The sequence below is a fragment of the Arachis stenosperma genome, chromosome 5 (genome assembly GCF_014773155.1).
Source record: "Arachis stenosperma cultivar V10309 chromosome 5, arast.V10309.gnm1.PFL2, whole genome shotgun sequence".
Lineage (NCBI taxonomy): Eukaryota > Viridiplantae > Streptophyta > Magnoliopsida > Fabales > Fabaceae > Arachis > Arachis stenosperma.
The window spans coordinates 123,905,241-123,919,924 of record NC_080381.1 but is presented as its reverse complement, the minus strand read 5'-3'; the positions used below and the strand labels follow the sequence as shown (position 1 = coordinate 123,919,924).

At 31.6% G+C, this 14,684-nt stretch overlaps 1 protein-coding gene across 1 annotated transcript; it reads left to right on the top strand.

Annotated features, from left to right (window-relative positions):
• Positions 1 to 7,962: 7,962 nt before the first annotated feature.
• Positions 7,963 to 9,413, top strand: LOC130979231 (F-box/kelch-repeat protein At3g23880-like). The gene has a single exon (XM_057902615.1). It carries the CDS (start codon positions 8,027 to 8,029, stop codon positions 9,215 to 9,217), a length of 1,191 nt encoding a protein of 396 aa, XP_057758598.1. The 5' UTR covers positions 7,963 to 8,026; the 3' UTR covers positions 9,218 to 9,413.
• Positions 9,414 to 14,684: the final 5,271 nt, after the last annotated feature.

The window sequence follows — 14,684 nt, the reverse complement described above, 5'->3', positions numbered from 1 at the left end:
ATATATGTGCTAATTAAAAATTCAAAGATAAGATAACAAGAAAAGCTGAGATTTTTATTCTTGAAGTCAATTTTGTCATTTTCTTCAACTTTTTATATTTGTAAGCATCTTTTTCTTTATGTTTATTTATATACCAATAGGCTAAGCACATAGCAGTAGTCCATTATTGTTGGGATTGGTGTGTTCTTTCAGTTACCGGAAACAACACTAAAATGATAGCAGCAATGAGTGTAAAGAAGGTTGATCGGTCCATATGTCTATGCTGAATGGAACTATGGGTACAAATTATTGGATCCTTTAATTAATTATATAATTTCCTTTGTTATAAGCTAAGCAAGTTTGATGCATAATTTGGTTTTACTTGTGACCGGGGTTTTTCTATTTGGGTGCATTTTATTCCAGGATTAAGTTTCGAATCAATAATGAACCATTTAAGGTTAGTTCTTTTATATATATATATATATACTTGATTATGGATAATCAGTTTTAACTTTGTTCTTTAGGTTGAGAATCTAAAAGTATGCAATATATAAAAGTACGAAAAGAACCTTTTGTCCATTATAAAATTCACAATATAGAAAAATTTCAAGGCATCTTAGTATTCAAAACAAGAAGAAAAATAGATATTTATGAATAGATTACAAATTAAGAAGCATGTTGCATACATCCTAAAAAAATTCAAAATTATCTAGCATAGTTCAATCACGCAGATTTAAATGTAATAAGCAAGTTAATTCTCCATTCCTTCAGGAGGGAGTACTTGGTAGAATGTCTTGCACAATGCTATCTGATTGACCCTCTACAATAACCCGATTAAAATTTAGTGATTACTATAAGCGTTTCTTTTTTTTCATACTATATGCTAGAAATCTGGTCTTAATGGTTTTAAGAAAAATTCAAGTTTTGGAACTCACCAACGGTGACTTTTTTAAGTCCAGGAAGATCAACCATTGTTAGAATAAAAGCTGCCAAAATCACCAAATTAAATGGATGAAACGAATCTTTTAAACTTGAAAATATATGAAAGATGCATGATAATGTTACTGCTGAAAAGAAAATGATTGCTACTAAGTATGTTCTATAAATCTTGTCTTACCATGAGGGGAATAGATACTAAGATGGATAGGAACAGAAGAAATGCCCTTAGAGTGACTAGTTTCTCTGTCAATTTCATCAGAAATCTCTTGCCAAACGGCAGCTAAAGAAAAGGAAAATTAGTATCCACTAAAGAGTGTACTCTTGAATGAATCTATGAAACTAATCTTCTAAATTTGTAGGACTGTACAGGTTAACAAGAGAGTTTGAGAACTCTTGGTTGTTATTATTATTAGAACAGGTTATCACTTAGTTATTACAAAATGATTGTAAGCAACATTTATCAGATTAAGTACAATACATACATGACAGGGGAAATGAGAAATAAAAGACTGATTATTGAAAAGGAAAAAATAGTTTATGTTGCAGAATTACCAAACTCAATAAACTTTCTTGGAAAATGCATAAACTTTGCATGCTCCCTCCCTTTATCAATCTTATGGAACTGAAAAGTGGTCACTAGGTAAGCTAGTTCTCCAATTACAATAACAACATACAAAAGACAAAAATATTAAGGAAACCACTATAAATTATTAAACATGATTGAGATAAATACATGTCACTGTGACATGATAAAATTAGTCCAGCATACCATCCAGGCCAGTTTTCGGCCCAAATTTTTTGCCTATTTAGAGAATAGGTATAAATTGGTCATAATAAAACGAGTTATAGGTATCTATCTGCAAAATAATTGTGAAACAGTCAGTGTATCACTTAAATATGATTAGCATTATAGAAATACAAAATGAAAAGAAAACTTGTTTTCATATAAATAATAAAAATCTAAAAATTATGCAGTACAAAAAAGCTGAATTAGTACTTTTCCTAACTTATTTATTGTTTGCTATGTCTAAAGCAAAAGAAAGAAAGAAATAATGAACCAAAAGGTAAAACAACATGCTACCTCCTTTGAACAAAGGCATTGACATTTCTATCGTCGCTGCTATCTCTTCGAGATGAAATTTCATTTGCCACATGCAATAAGGAGAAAACAACAGCTTGGATGAATTAAAGCAATTTTGTGAGACGTCCCCAATGACAAATTTCTCTGGGTAGTTCTTTAAAAATCTCCAGTCATGAGGTCTTGTGGACTTAGAGGCAGATTCAGTCATTGATGGATTCAAGGAACATGGGTTTTCAGAATTTTCGCCAGTTTCATGAGACAAAATAGAATTGTCTCCTGCAGAATTTTCTGCAACAACAATTTCTGATACAGCTGGCCCAAAACTTTCTTTCTCTTGATTTTGGGTTTCTTCTTCTTCGTCTTGCACTTGATTTCCTGCATCACAATCTTTCAAAATACTTTGAACCAAGTTAGTGTCACAAAAGATAACATGTATGGACTCCTCTATAATTCTAACATCTTGATGATAAACTCTATAGCCTTTACTAGTTATGGAATATCCTACAAATAAACATTCATATGTCTTTGGATCAAATTTACCCAAGTTTTCTTTATTATTTAAGACAAAACACTTGCATCCAAAGATATGTAAATAGTTCAAGTTTAGTGGGTGACCTTTCCAAAGTTCATAAGGAGTTTTCTTTAAAAATTTTCTTATGATTGTTCTATTCAAAATATGACAAGCTGTGTTAACAGTTTTAGCCCAAAGAATTTTGGAACATTGCTTTCACAAAGCATAGCTCTTGCCATTTCTTGAATACCCCTGTTTCTTCTTTCAATAACACCATTTTGTTGTGGTGTTTTTGGATAAAAGAAATTTTGTGATATTCCAAATTTCTCACAAAAGGATTCAAAAGATTGATTTTGAAATTCGGTTCCATGGTCACTTATTGAAGCTATCTTTAAATTCTTTTCATTTTAAATTTTCTTGCTAAATATTTCAAAAGCCAAAAAATGCTTCATTTTTGTGTGAAAGAAATAAAATCCAACCAAACCTTGTGCAGTCATCCATAATCACTAACCCATAATGTTTACCACCTAAGTTTTGAGTTCTTGTTGGACCAAATAAATCAATATGTAGCAATTCAAGTGATCTTTTAGTAAATATGTCTTCCTTTGATTTAAATGAACTCTTTGTTTATTTTTTCATTTGACAAGTATCACAGTGATGCCTTTGTCAAATTTTATCAAATGAAGACCTCTTACTAATCCTTTCTTGACAAGCTTGTTTATTTGAAACATACTAGCATGACCTAATCTCTTGTGCCATATCCACTTTTCAGATTCTTTAGAGTAAAAACAAGCTATATTTTGATCTTTTAGTTCATCTAGTGTAAGTCCATACACATTATCACAACGCTTAGTTATAAACAATACATCGTTGGTCTTTTCATTCACAACATAGCATTTCAATCTTTTAAAAATCACCAAATAATCCAAATCACACAATTGACTTATGTTCAAAAGATTATGCCTTAAACCATTAACAAAAAAGACATCATCAATGAAAGTAGAGTGATTGTTACCTACTTTTCTAATAGCAACAATTTTACTTTTTTCATCATCTCCAAATGTCACAAAACCTCCATCATACTTGTTTAGTTTGATGAAGAAAGTTGACATTCTAGTCATGTGCCTAGAACACCCACTATCCAAGTACCACATATCTTTCTTTTTCTTAGATGCTAGGCAAATCTGCATAAGATTTCAATCAATCTTAGGTATCCAAATTAATTTAGATCATTTGAAGTTAATTCACCTTAGTTGTCCAAGTGCATTAAAGTCATACAAACAACATTGTAAGTTTGGTTTCCTACTTTTCTTTTTTCAATGAAGCATTGTAAGTAAGAATGACCTGTTTTCTTACAATTAAGGCAATCATTTTTTGATGCATGTTGCTGAAAGTGATTTAAATTTTTATGCTGGAAATGATTAAAAGGTTGAGGTTTTCTTATTTTTGAAGAATGGTTGTTTCTCTTGACAAATATATTTTTGTTGACTTTGTTTCTTTTTGCAAGATCATTCGAATCAGAATTTTTGAAAGCATATGGGCTTCTTCAAAAAGAGGTTCTTTTGTGAAACTGTGGAGTTTTGAAAACAACCTCATTTTTTGATACATAGCCCAGACCCGACTTGTTTGATGTAGGTTCGGTCCTTGAAGATGATATAGTTTCATCAAAACAATATTTTTCAAATTCCTCTTCATAGGTGGGAACATGTCCCAGGCCAGATTTATTTATGATGGATTTTGTTTTTGAAGAAGAGGCTATAAATTTTGTTGAAGAATTATCAAAAACTACATTATCTTTTGTCACATATCCTAACCCAGATTTTTCAAACAATGGTCTTTGATTTGCAAGTAATTTATCTAAGTTGTTAGAACTTTGAGCAAATTTTGCTAAATCACTATTCAATATTTTAACCATTTTATTTAATCTTTCATTTTCAGCAATAAGCTCTTTAGAAGGATCCATAATGTGCTTTCCTTTTAGTTTTTCAAGTTCAGATTTCAGAAATCTATTTTCTTCAATAATATCCAAAGCACATTCGATTTTCTTCACTTTTCTCTCAAAAAATTATTTTCAACTTTCAACATTTCTTTTTCAGACTTGCAATTGTTATATTTGTTCAGTAATTTTTCAGAATTGAGGGTGAGATCATCTATGATAACATGTAAATCATCTATAGATAAGTCATAATAATTTACCTCATCAAGTTGATCCTTACCAGCCATGAAGCAGATTTGAGCTTCGCATTTGGAGTCTTCTTCCTCATCCGAATCGTTCTCAAGATCTTCCCAAAATGTCATGAGAACTCTCTTCTTTTTTTTATTTCCTTTATACTCCTTTTTGAGTTTCGAACAGTTGTACTTGAGATGCCCAACCTCCTTGCAGTTGTGACAAATCACTTTGATAATGTCCTTCTTGTACTCCTTTGAACTTGAGTCCTTGTGCTTATCTTTTTTTCTCATTAGCCTTCTAAGTCTCCTAGCAAAAAACACAAGTTCATCATCTGAAAAATTATTACTAGAATCACTTTCTTTTGATTCAATTTTTTATTTAAAGGCTATTTCCTTTTTCTTTGAGTCTTGGCTAGTGTGTGTGGTTTCTTTTGATTCAATTTTTTATTTAAGACAGTGACTTTTGTTTCTCATTCCTTTGTGAGATTTCTAAGAACTTTTCTCACTAGGTTTTGTTCTGTGTGAGTTAAACCCATAGCATAAATGGGTCTAGAATGTGAGAAATATGCAGAATCAACCTACTGCTTTTGCAAGAGAAAAAAACAAACGGGTGAAGCCTAGACCTTTTAAGCCCAGGTACTACGAGTCTCAGTTATGGAACATGAATCATGCACAAGACGGAGGTGGTATATATATTCCAAAAAATGTGCCTATTCTCTCAAAGCCAATTTATTCTTGTTATAATCCTAACATGCAGCAGGTTCCTAATTATTCTCCTTGGCCAAATTGTCAAAATATTCCAAAATATTCTCCTTTTACAACTTTTGAGCAAAAAGAGAATATACTTGACTATGTTCCTTTGAATCCATATAAGGGACACGGGGTAGATTTTCCTCCTTTGCCAACCATGGCCAAGTCTGCAGAAACAGATAATTCTTCTAATCACCCTAAATGCAATAAAAATATAAAGAAGAATCTTGCTGGGAAGAAGGTAACGGTTGAAAATAGGGAGAAAAAGATGAAGATTTAATTACTGATAATTTTGACACTGGTTTTGATGACAGCTTAGAAGCAATATTTGGTGTTAAGCAACCTATAGTTGTGGTGTCAATATTGCCTGAGAAGTATAGTCAAGTCCAGGAAGTAGAGTCATTAGAAGATGATTGTTATGATGTATTTCCTGGAAGGGAATGCTTATTGCTAGATAACAATATGTGTGGTGGAGGATTATTTGAGAAGCCTACTGAAAAGATAAGGAACACTTGCGTCCACTGCATATCAAGGCTCGTGTTGATGGAATGATAGTCAATAAGATTTTGGTTGACGGGAGAGCTGCTGTTAATCTCATGCCTGAAAGAACGATGGGAAGGCTTGAAAAAATTGAAAAAGATCTGATTAAAAGTAGCATTGGGGTAACAGATTTTAATAGAAGGACTTCTTCTGTTAGAGGTGTGGTTCTGCTGTCAATTGAGGTTGATTCTGTCAATAGGCCGACTCTATTTGTTGTGGTTCCTTCAAAGGCTGATTTTAACTTGCTTTTGGGACGTGACTGGATTCATGAAATGGGTGCTATTCCATCCACTTTACATCAAAAATTGATTTTCTGGAATGAAGATGGAGGAGTGGAAGAAGTTCTTGCCCAAAATATTAGAAGAATTAAGTATAATCAAATCTTTGTGAACAGAGAAAGCCCACCATAGTAGATGAAATTGGGGAGAGTGAGAGGCACAGAGTTAAAGAAGAAGCTTAACACTAACGTATTCTCTCTCTCACATGTATTACAAGAAGATAAGAGTACTGAGTTATTTTACTTTTGTTTAGCCAATTTAAAAATAAATAAATAAATAAACATCCGTTTGTATATACTTCTTTTATTATTATAAACAACAAAATTTTTCACTTTCAATCATTGTATGACTTCAAGTGAAAAAATTTTGGGAGGCATTATGTTAGACAAAATATAATTTTTATAAGAAAATTATTAAAAAAAATAATTAGTTACTTGGTAATGTTTCTATATATAATATTTATATCTATATGCGTATATATATATAAAAAAAACAATTACTTTTTTCTTGTATTTAATTTCGAAAGAGAATTTGAGGTTGATTAAACGTGAAAAGAAAATTGCATTTGTGTAAGGAAGTTCATCACCACATTATAAAATTAACTTCCGCTAAGAAATTAACTAAAAAGGTAGTAAATTAGAGCTAATTAATTTAAAAATAATTTTTTTATAAAAAAAATTAATTATTCTATTAATCTTTATAGTTTTATAAAATTTTTAATTAAGTTCTTATATTTTTTTTTAATTAAGTTCTTACACTAATTTATTTTTTAAATTAGGTTCTTATATTTTTTTTATTTGAGTTTCTGCACTAATTTTATTTTTTTAGTTAAATTCTTATATAATTAAGTCAATTACTGTCAGGAGAGACCTAATTAAAAAAAAATTGGTACAAAAACCCAATTAAAAGGAAAAAAAAGTATAAGGACCTAATTAAAAATTTTACAAAACTATAGAGATTAACAAAATAATTAAACCTAAAAAAATTCACTACTTTAATTTTTTCAAATTTTAATTTTAAAAAAATGACAAATCGATCTTTAACTTTTTGTTCTCCAGTTCAAAAGATTTAAAAATACATTTAAATTCCTGATCTTTTCAAAATCTAGACACATCAATCCTTGAATCTAATTTTAAAAACTCTCTCATATCTGCATCTGTATCAACCAGGCAACAACAAGAATCACGTTTAATTTTTTCGTTGAATTTGGGCTTGTTTGGGTGAGCTTCTAAGAAAAGATTTTTTAAAAGATTTTATAGAGAAGTAAAAGTAATTTTATGTTTGGATATCTCATGTAAAAAGGTCTTTTTATCTATCAATTATGTTTGGGTATAACAATATAAAAGTACTTTTTTGTTTATTTATTACATGAAAAACATCTTTTTTTTAAGAAAAAAAGATCTTTTAAAAAAAGATGTAAATTACAGCTTCTCAAAAAAGATCTTTTTTTTATTTTACTAGTGCTTTTACTTTTACTATTAGAAATTTGTCAAACACGTTAAAAAATAAAAAAAGATCTTTTTTTTTTTTTAACAAAATAATGGCGCCCAAACATGCACTTAATAAACCTAAGTAAACATGAAAGATTAATATATCTAAATTTAAAAAAAAAATAAAAATTAAATTTTCAAAGATTTAAATATTCATATATCAAAAAATTAATCACCTATTTATCCTTTTTTTCTAAAATTAAAAATAAAAAGAGGTTGGCTCGACCTCTCCTTATCGCGTTTTTCTCATTTCGAGCGAGAGAAGTAGGGTTTTGCGGCGGAGGGATTGATGAGCCCTCCTCGTGATCGAGTTGTTGAGGGGTGCAACCTGGTCGGAAGCACGGCCAAGGACCGCAATCCCCTTTGTCCAACTCTGCCGGTGCTGCCAGACGACATCCTGGTCGAAATCCTGCTGATGCTTCCTGTGAGGGCCCTTCTTCAATTCAAGTGTGTGTGTAAGTCTTGGAGAACCCTAATCTCTAGCCCCCAATTCGCCATGGACAACTTTCGTCAACGCTCATCGGCGGACCGGGATCTAACGTCGCGTTTGGTATATTACAATCGCCTCTACCACCACTGCCGAGTTGGATTCTTGCCCCTGCAACCGCTGTTCAATAGCCCATCAGCCACTACCAAGGTCGTTAGCTTCGATATGGGCTGTCGTGTTGGTGCGCTCGTTGTTAGAGGCTCCTGCAATGGTTTGGTGTGCTTGCATCATCTTCAGAGTTGTTGTCTCCGCCTGTGGAACCCTTGCACTGGATCCGCATCCCAATGGTTTCGAATTGAGTTTAACTGTTTCACTTATTATGGTTTTGGCTATGATCACGTGCATGACAAATACAAGCTTGTAACAGTGGAAGGACAAGATTTGACCGTAATTTGTACATTTGGTGCAAATTCTTCGACTATCGGTCCCAAATTCCCTTCTCCTGCCGTTGGTTTGTCAGGGTCCATTGGGAAATTCGTGAGTGGCACCGGCACTCTCAATTGGATGGCAAAGCTGACTGGTTCTGCTGCTAATGAGAGGAAGTGGGTAATTCTTTCCTTTGACTTGGCAAATGAAACTTTTGGCCAAGTGCCGTTGCCTCGTCTGAGTGGCGGCGGCGACAATACTTGTGATCCAGAGCTGCAAGTCTTAAGGAACTGCCTTTGTTTTACTATAGATCATAATAATACTGTCTTCGACGTGTGGATGATGAAGGATTATGGAGTAACGGAATCCTGGATGATGATCTCGCGCGTGAAACTCTGGCGTCACAAGTACAATAATCCTTTAACACCCTTCTCCATCTCGGAACATGATGTCCTTTTGCTAATGCTTCCTGATAGAAGATTGGTTCTGCATAAATCTGATTCTGGCCTGTTATATTTTCCTCTGATCGATAGCTCAAGTGACGCCCATCACTTTCCTATATGCTCCAAAACAAATTTTCGGATCTTTTTTCTTTACCATGACAGCTTAGTTTTGCCACCACAATAACTTCCTTGATCGGAGAGTTGATTGAACTAGGCCATGATTGCTTAAGAGATTATTATTATCTTTGTTACATTTTTTTACTGTATTTATCTTATGTATTCCTATGTTTTGGTTGTTAAATTGGAACCGTAGCTGTATGAGAATTCAGTTAAGTTTCTTGGTATTCTAGCTTTAGTCAAACTAGTTATTATTCACTTTAGAGTTTAGACTACCATTTTAATTTTTAAAGCCTCAAGTCTTTGCTACATTACAATTTTACATGTTTGTTTTGCCTGAAATGACCTAATTCTATGCAAACATGGTGATTATTAAGTTACGGATGTTTATGGTATAGTGATGCACGGTTGAAGCAATTTTGTTCATTTCATAATCATGAGAATATAATAAATGAAATACTATGGTTGAAATGAGAAGAGTTGATCCATTTATTTAGTTTTTATAATTTTATCCCCCGAGTGTTGGTGGTGCGCATGATTTTGGGAGGAACCACACAAGGAACGGTGGCATATTGTTTTTGGTTTGCTTAGGAAATGAGATGTTTTCTTGTTTACCGTTGAAAGGTCGGTTGTCTTCTTGTGTGGTGCTGTGGTGGAGAATTGTTGGATTTTGTTTCTTTGTTCAGAATGCCAACAGCAGAACTGCTATTTGCCCGTAAGTTTAGGACTAACTGGTTCATTCTTGAGTTACCTAACTCATGTTAATTTCGTAAACCTTAAAAAGGGCATTAAATTGAGTCAATTTCACACCAGATGAATGGCAGGAGAATGGGGTCTCGGTAAATGATTTTTGCCTTGTCTATATTTTGCAAGTTGATAGGATCAGGTTTGGATAGCTGGATTTGGACTTTTTATGAGTAAAGGGGATATCTATTGCTGGTAATTTCCAATACATTTTGTCCTATAAGAATGTATCAATAATAGGGAAAGCTTGGTCTTCATGCAATAAAATGTGCTTAGTCCCTCTGATGAAATGGGATGAATCATGAATGCACGTTTAAAGTTGTAGGACCAAAGGGTAGTATTTTTTATAGCAAAAGCATTAAATGCTTCAAGGAGAGTCCTTTAAGAAGGCCTTGACTGAAAAGCCTATTCAAGTTGGTTCTAAGCAGCTATCGTCACTTGAAATTTTTTGCTTTTATTTCTGTTTAATTATGTGTGTGCATCTAATCCTTCAATTGTTTTTGCCCTTTTACTCTTTATAGAGCTCACTGTGCATATAGCAAACAACTTCTAGGTTCTAACCCTTACTAAAATTAACACCACTTTAATGACACTATCTCTCCTTTAAGAATATTTACTGGTACATGTTAAATTAAAAAAATTGTTCTAAACAGTTCTTATGAACAGGCAAATGGATCAAGTATTGGACTAAGTGTACCCAACTTGGATATAGATACAAGTTCCACCAATGTAAAAATATTAACTGAGATGGCTGAGGAGATGTTGAAGCAAAAGAATGTAGAGTCAGTGCTCCTTGGAGGAAAGAGAATATCAGAGCAGAGTAATTCCGAGAAAAATTAACCAAAGTAAATTAACAAGAAAAATTTTCTATTGATACGACTATCTTTTTCCCTAACTTGTTTTTCTTGATTATTAGTTTTAAAGATATTAGTGGGCTATGATCCCTTAATCTTGTCTTGTTTATTAGGGCTATCAATCTATTTTGTAGATAAATGTCTCACAACCCACTATAGATCTTTAGTTTGTATTAGTATTAAGTAGCTTTGTTTGTTATTGCCAACAAAGGCACAAACACCACATTTCTCATCCTTTCGATATAAATCACTGTTTTGATCTTCATCAATGGATGTATATATATGGCCAAAGAGGAGTGTTATGGACTAACAGATTTTGTAATTTGTAGACATTAAGTAATTATTATTAATATTTTTAATGGTGTGAAATTACATCTAATGGTATAAAATTACTCAATTTTCTTTTGCTGGTTAAGTGCTGGCCAGATTCTAATAAAAGTGCCGGTCCGTAGACTTTTTCTATGACCAAACTATATATATATTAGAGCGAGACTTGCAGATAGATAAATTAATTATACTATATATTGTATTTTAATAAATATTATATTATTTAAATATTGATGAGAAAATATATAAACTAATATTAAATTTGAATTATTTTACATTAAAAATATTTTACAGAATATTTATTTGATAATTTGTATATAATTCTATATAATTATTCAACTTAAATATAATATAAATTAAAATATAATTTATTATTTTAAAAATTTAAGTTTATTTATTTTAGAAAAAGACATAGACCTTTTATATTAGAGTTATACAAAAATATATCTTTATTTGTTGTTTTTATTTTTATATTTGCTTTAGTTGTCATACTTTGTCTTTTTACATGGTGTTCTTTGGATTGCAAATAATTAAATGAAAAAATTTAAAAAGATGAATGAGAATGAGAAACACCAAAAATATAAATTAATTTGATAATCATGATATAGAGTATATTTAATAAGGAGATGTGCTAAATTTGAACTTACTTGGGTTTAAAATAATAAATGAGAATAAAAAAAATACAAAAAATATAAATATAAAATTATAAATTAATTTTATAATTATGTTATATTTGAATGTATTTAGTAAGAAAATGTGGTAAATTTAAACTTGCTTAAAAGAATTTTCATTAATTGGTATGAGAGATTAAAAAATAAAGAGTAGTAGAATCTTATGTAGTATGCGTAAGTAAACCAAATAATATAGTAGTAAGAGTATTAAACTATTAATATATATAAGTCTTAGAATTTTAATATTTGTAACTGAAAATTATTATTATTATTATTATTATTATTATTATTATTATTAATAATAATAATAATAATAATAATAATATATATTTATTGTATTTAATTAGTATTTTATAGTTTAATTGAATAATAATATATAAGAATTTTTTAAATTTTTTACTAAAAAATAATTAGTTAATTTTTAAATTTTTCAAGTAAGCAAAATTGTTAACATCACATCGTTAGAAAAAAAAAGGGTTTAAACACAATATAAAATAATTTAGATATTAATTTTTATATAATAAAAATATATTGTTGTATAATGTTGCAAGACTACACTTTTTGTCAATATGATCATTTTTCACTACAAATTCACTGTATCCCATGATCCAAAGTCGAACTGATAATCTCTTTCAATTCCTTGATTCTTTATAGTATAGTTCTTGTCTCAATCAACAAAACATAATTAAACATCATGCCTAGACTATATTTGTTTTGCCATTTCATATTTTCATGATAGTTACCTGGACTTAAATCATCACAAGTTGCCTATGTATACTCTAAGGTAGACCCATTTGGAAATAAAGTCTTATCAAATATATACACTATATAACTATCAAAAAATATATATATATACACTATATTGTTTCTGCCTCCTGTACAATTTGTCAATTTCGCTTCATTCGGAAACTATAAGGTATGAAAATAAATAACTATATTGTTTCTATATATGCTATCTTCTACTTGGTTTAAAGATTTTGTCCCATCTAACTATCCCATTACAATATAGACAATCTTTTCTTACTATTCCATGTACTTCCAGTAACTGGCATAAAAGAATTTATTACTGTTTGCTTGATTTTAGTCCTATTTGGACATAAGTATCGATTCAAGTATCGATAATCTCAATTCGAAAAGGAGATACGATTCTTCTAAAAAAAAGTAAATTCGATCAGGAACTTAATTGACTTGCCAAATAATGTACTAATAGAATTCTTGAATTAATGATAATATAAGTATATATAAACAAAGACTAAACAAGAACGATAATTAAAATGAGATCAAACAGATTTAAACAATGTCACTAAAAAATCTAAAATAAGAAATTGTTTAAACATGCACGAAATAACAAAAAATAATACAAATACAAAAAATAAACTAGAAAAAAAATAGGCAAAAGAAATAATAACAATAGAAAAGAATTGACTTCAAACATTCACTTGTACTGAAATGATCTTTCACTTGAAATTTTGCAGAAATTTAAAGTATTGTGGAATATTTGATAATTTATATAAGGTAGTATAATTGTGCACGAAAATATAAATATGGGAGTTGTTACGAGGATAACCTGAGATAGATGGATTGGGCTTGGAACGTGAGGCCCAAGCGCTCGATCAGTGGGGTGGTCTCCGACTTGATATGCGTCAAGGAGTCGCTGTCCGAGTTGTGTGTTCCAAGAGATGGGGGTGGTACCTGCAAAGACACTCCGATGCCTAAGTTAGCAATAGGGTAAGCAGGTTTAGAATGTATTTGACTTAGCTTTACCTGAGTGTGTCAGTGTATTTATAGGTGATGATCCAATAACCACTGTTGAAGTAATTCCACTTCTGAAGGTGGATAAACGTCCCTTTATCTTAGGGTTGTTGGGATATCCTCACTAGAAGTGGATGAGAGATTTTAGAGGGCAGTTACTTATTTGAATAGGTGTTATCTGCCAGCTCAATCTGAGTCCGACCTCTTTGGGGAGGGGCTTATGCCGAACCCGACCTCTTCAGGTAAAGGCCAACCTTCAAATTGGGCCTTTTTGGCTTACTTGGGCCTGGACCAAAATATTGGGCTAGGGCATGAACAGTGCCCCTACTCGAGTCCGATCTCTTAGCTGTGAGTTGGATTCGAGTATTAATTGAACTCGGGTTCGTTCAAGTCGGAAAACGAAGCGATTTTAGTTTAAAACCGACTTGATTTGAATTTCTAAGGCGTCGCGTCTAATCAAACTTCGCGTCCGTTTGGGATTTTGCATTTACTCGTGGGGGCAGTTACATTGGTAACGGCGCGTTTTTTTAATGATTGCGTCGTTTTACTGTTGTGCCCCTAGTCTGTTATAAATACTTTTCCCTCTTCTTTCTTTGTTTTCTTTCGTCTTCTCTTCGAAGTTTCTTTCCTTGATCTTTTGCTTTTTCACTCAAAAACTCCCTTCGGTCTTCTGTTCTCAGATGCTTCGTTGCTTCTTTCGTCGTGACTGCTTCTCTTTGATTCTACAAAAAAGGTTAGTTCTTCTTTATCTTTCCTTGTCATTTGTGTAGTGCTTTTTTTATTTCTGCTTGGTGCACTTGCGTGTTTGAGGGAATTTTTATGCCTTTTTCGTTCCTCTGCAAAGCTTTAAAATTTTTGCATGTCTATTTTACAAAAATCGTCTCTTTTGTTGCCTGGTGATTGTTTCCTTGTTTGCCTTCGAAAAAACTTTCTTTTTTTTAGGGGCCTATTTGTTGATGATTTTTATTTTTCTTTGTAGGTTTTATTACTTTTATATACACTCCCTCATTGTTGAAAAAATGTCTTCCTGTATTCCTGAGACCCTCTTGAGATGGGTAGATGATTCCGTACTTATTGAGAAACCTCTAGTAGATACTGACTCTATAACCGAGCTTCGTACCCATCATAGGATTTGTAGTCTTAAGGCTGACGAGTCCACGTATGAACTAATGGCCCCCGGTTTTGA

Bases quoted from the DNA above. Each gene is read 5' to 3' on its own strand.
- LOC130979231 (XM_057902615.1), top strand. From the start codon at position 8,027: ATGAGCCCTCCTCGTGATCGAGTTGTTGAGGGGTGCAACCTGGTCGGA.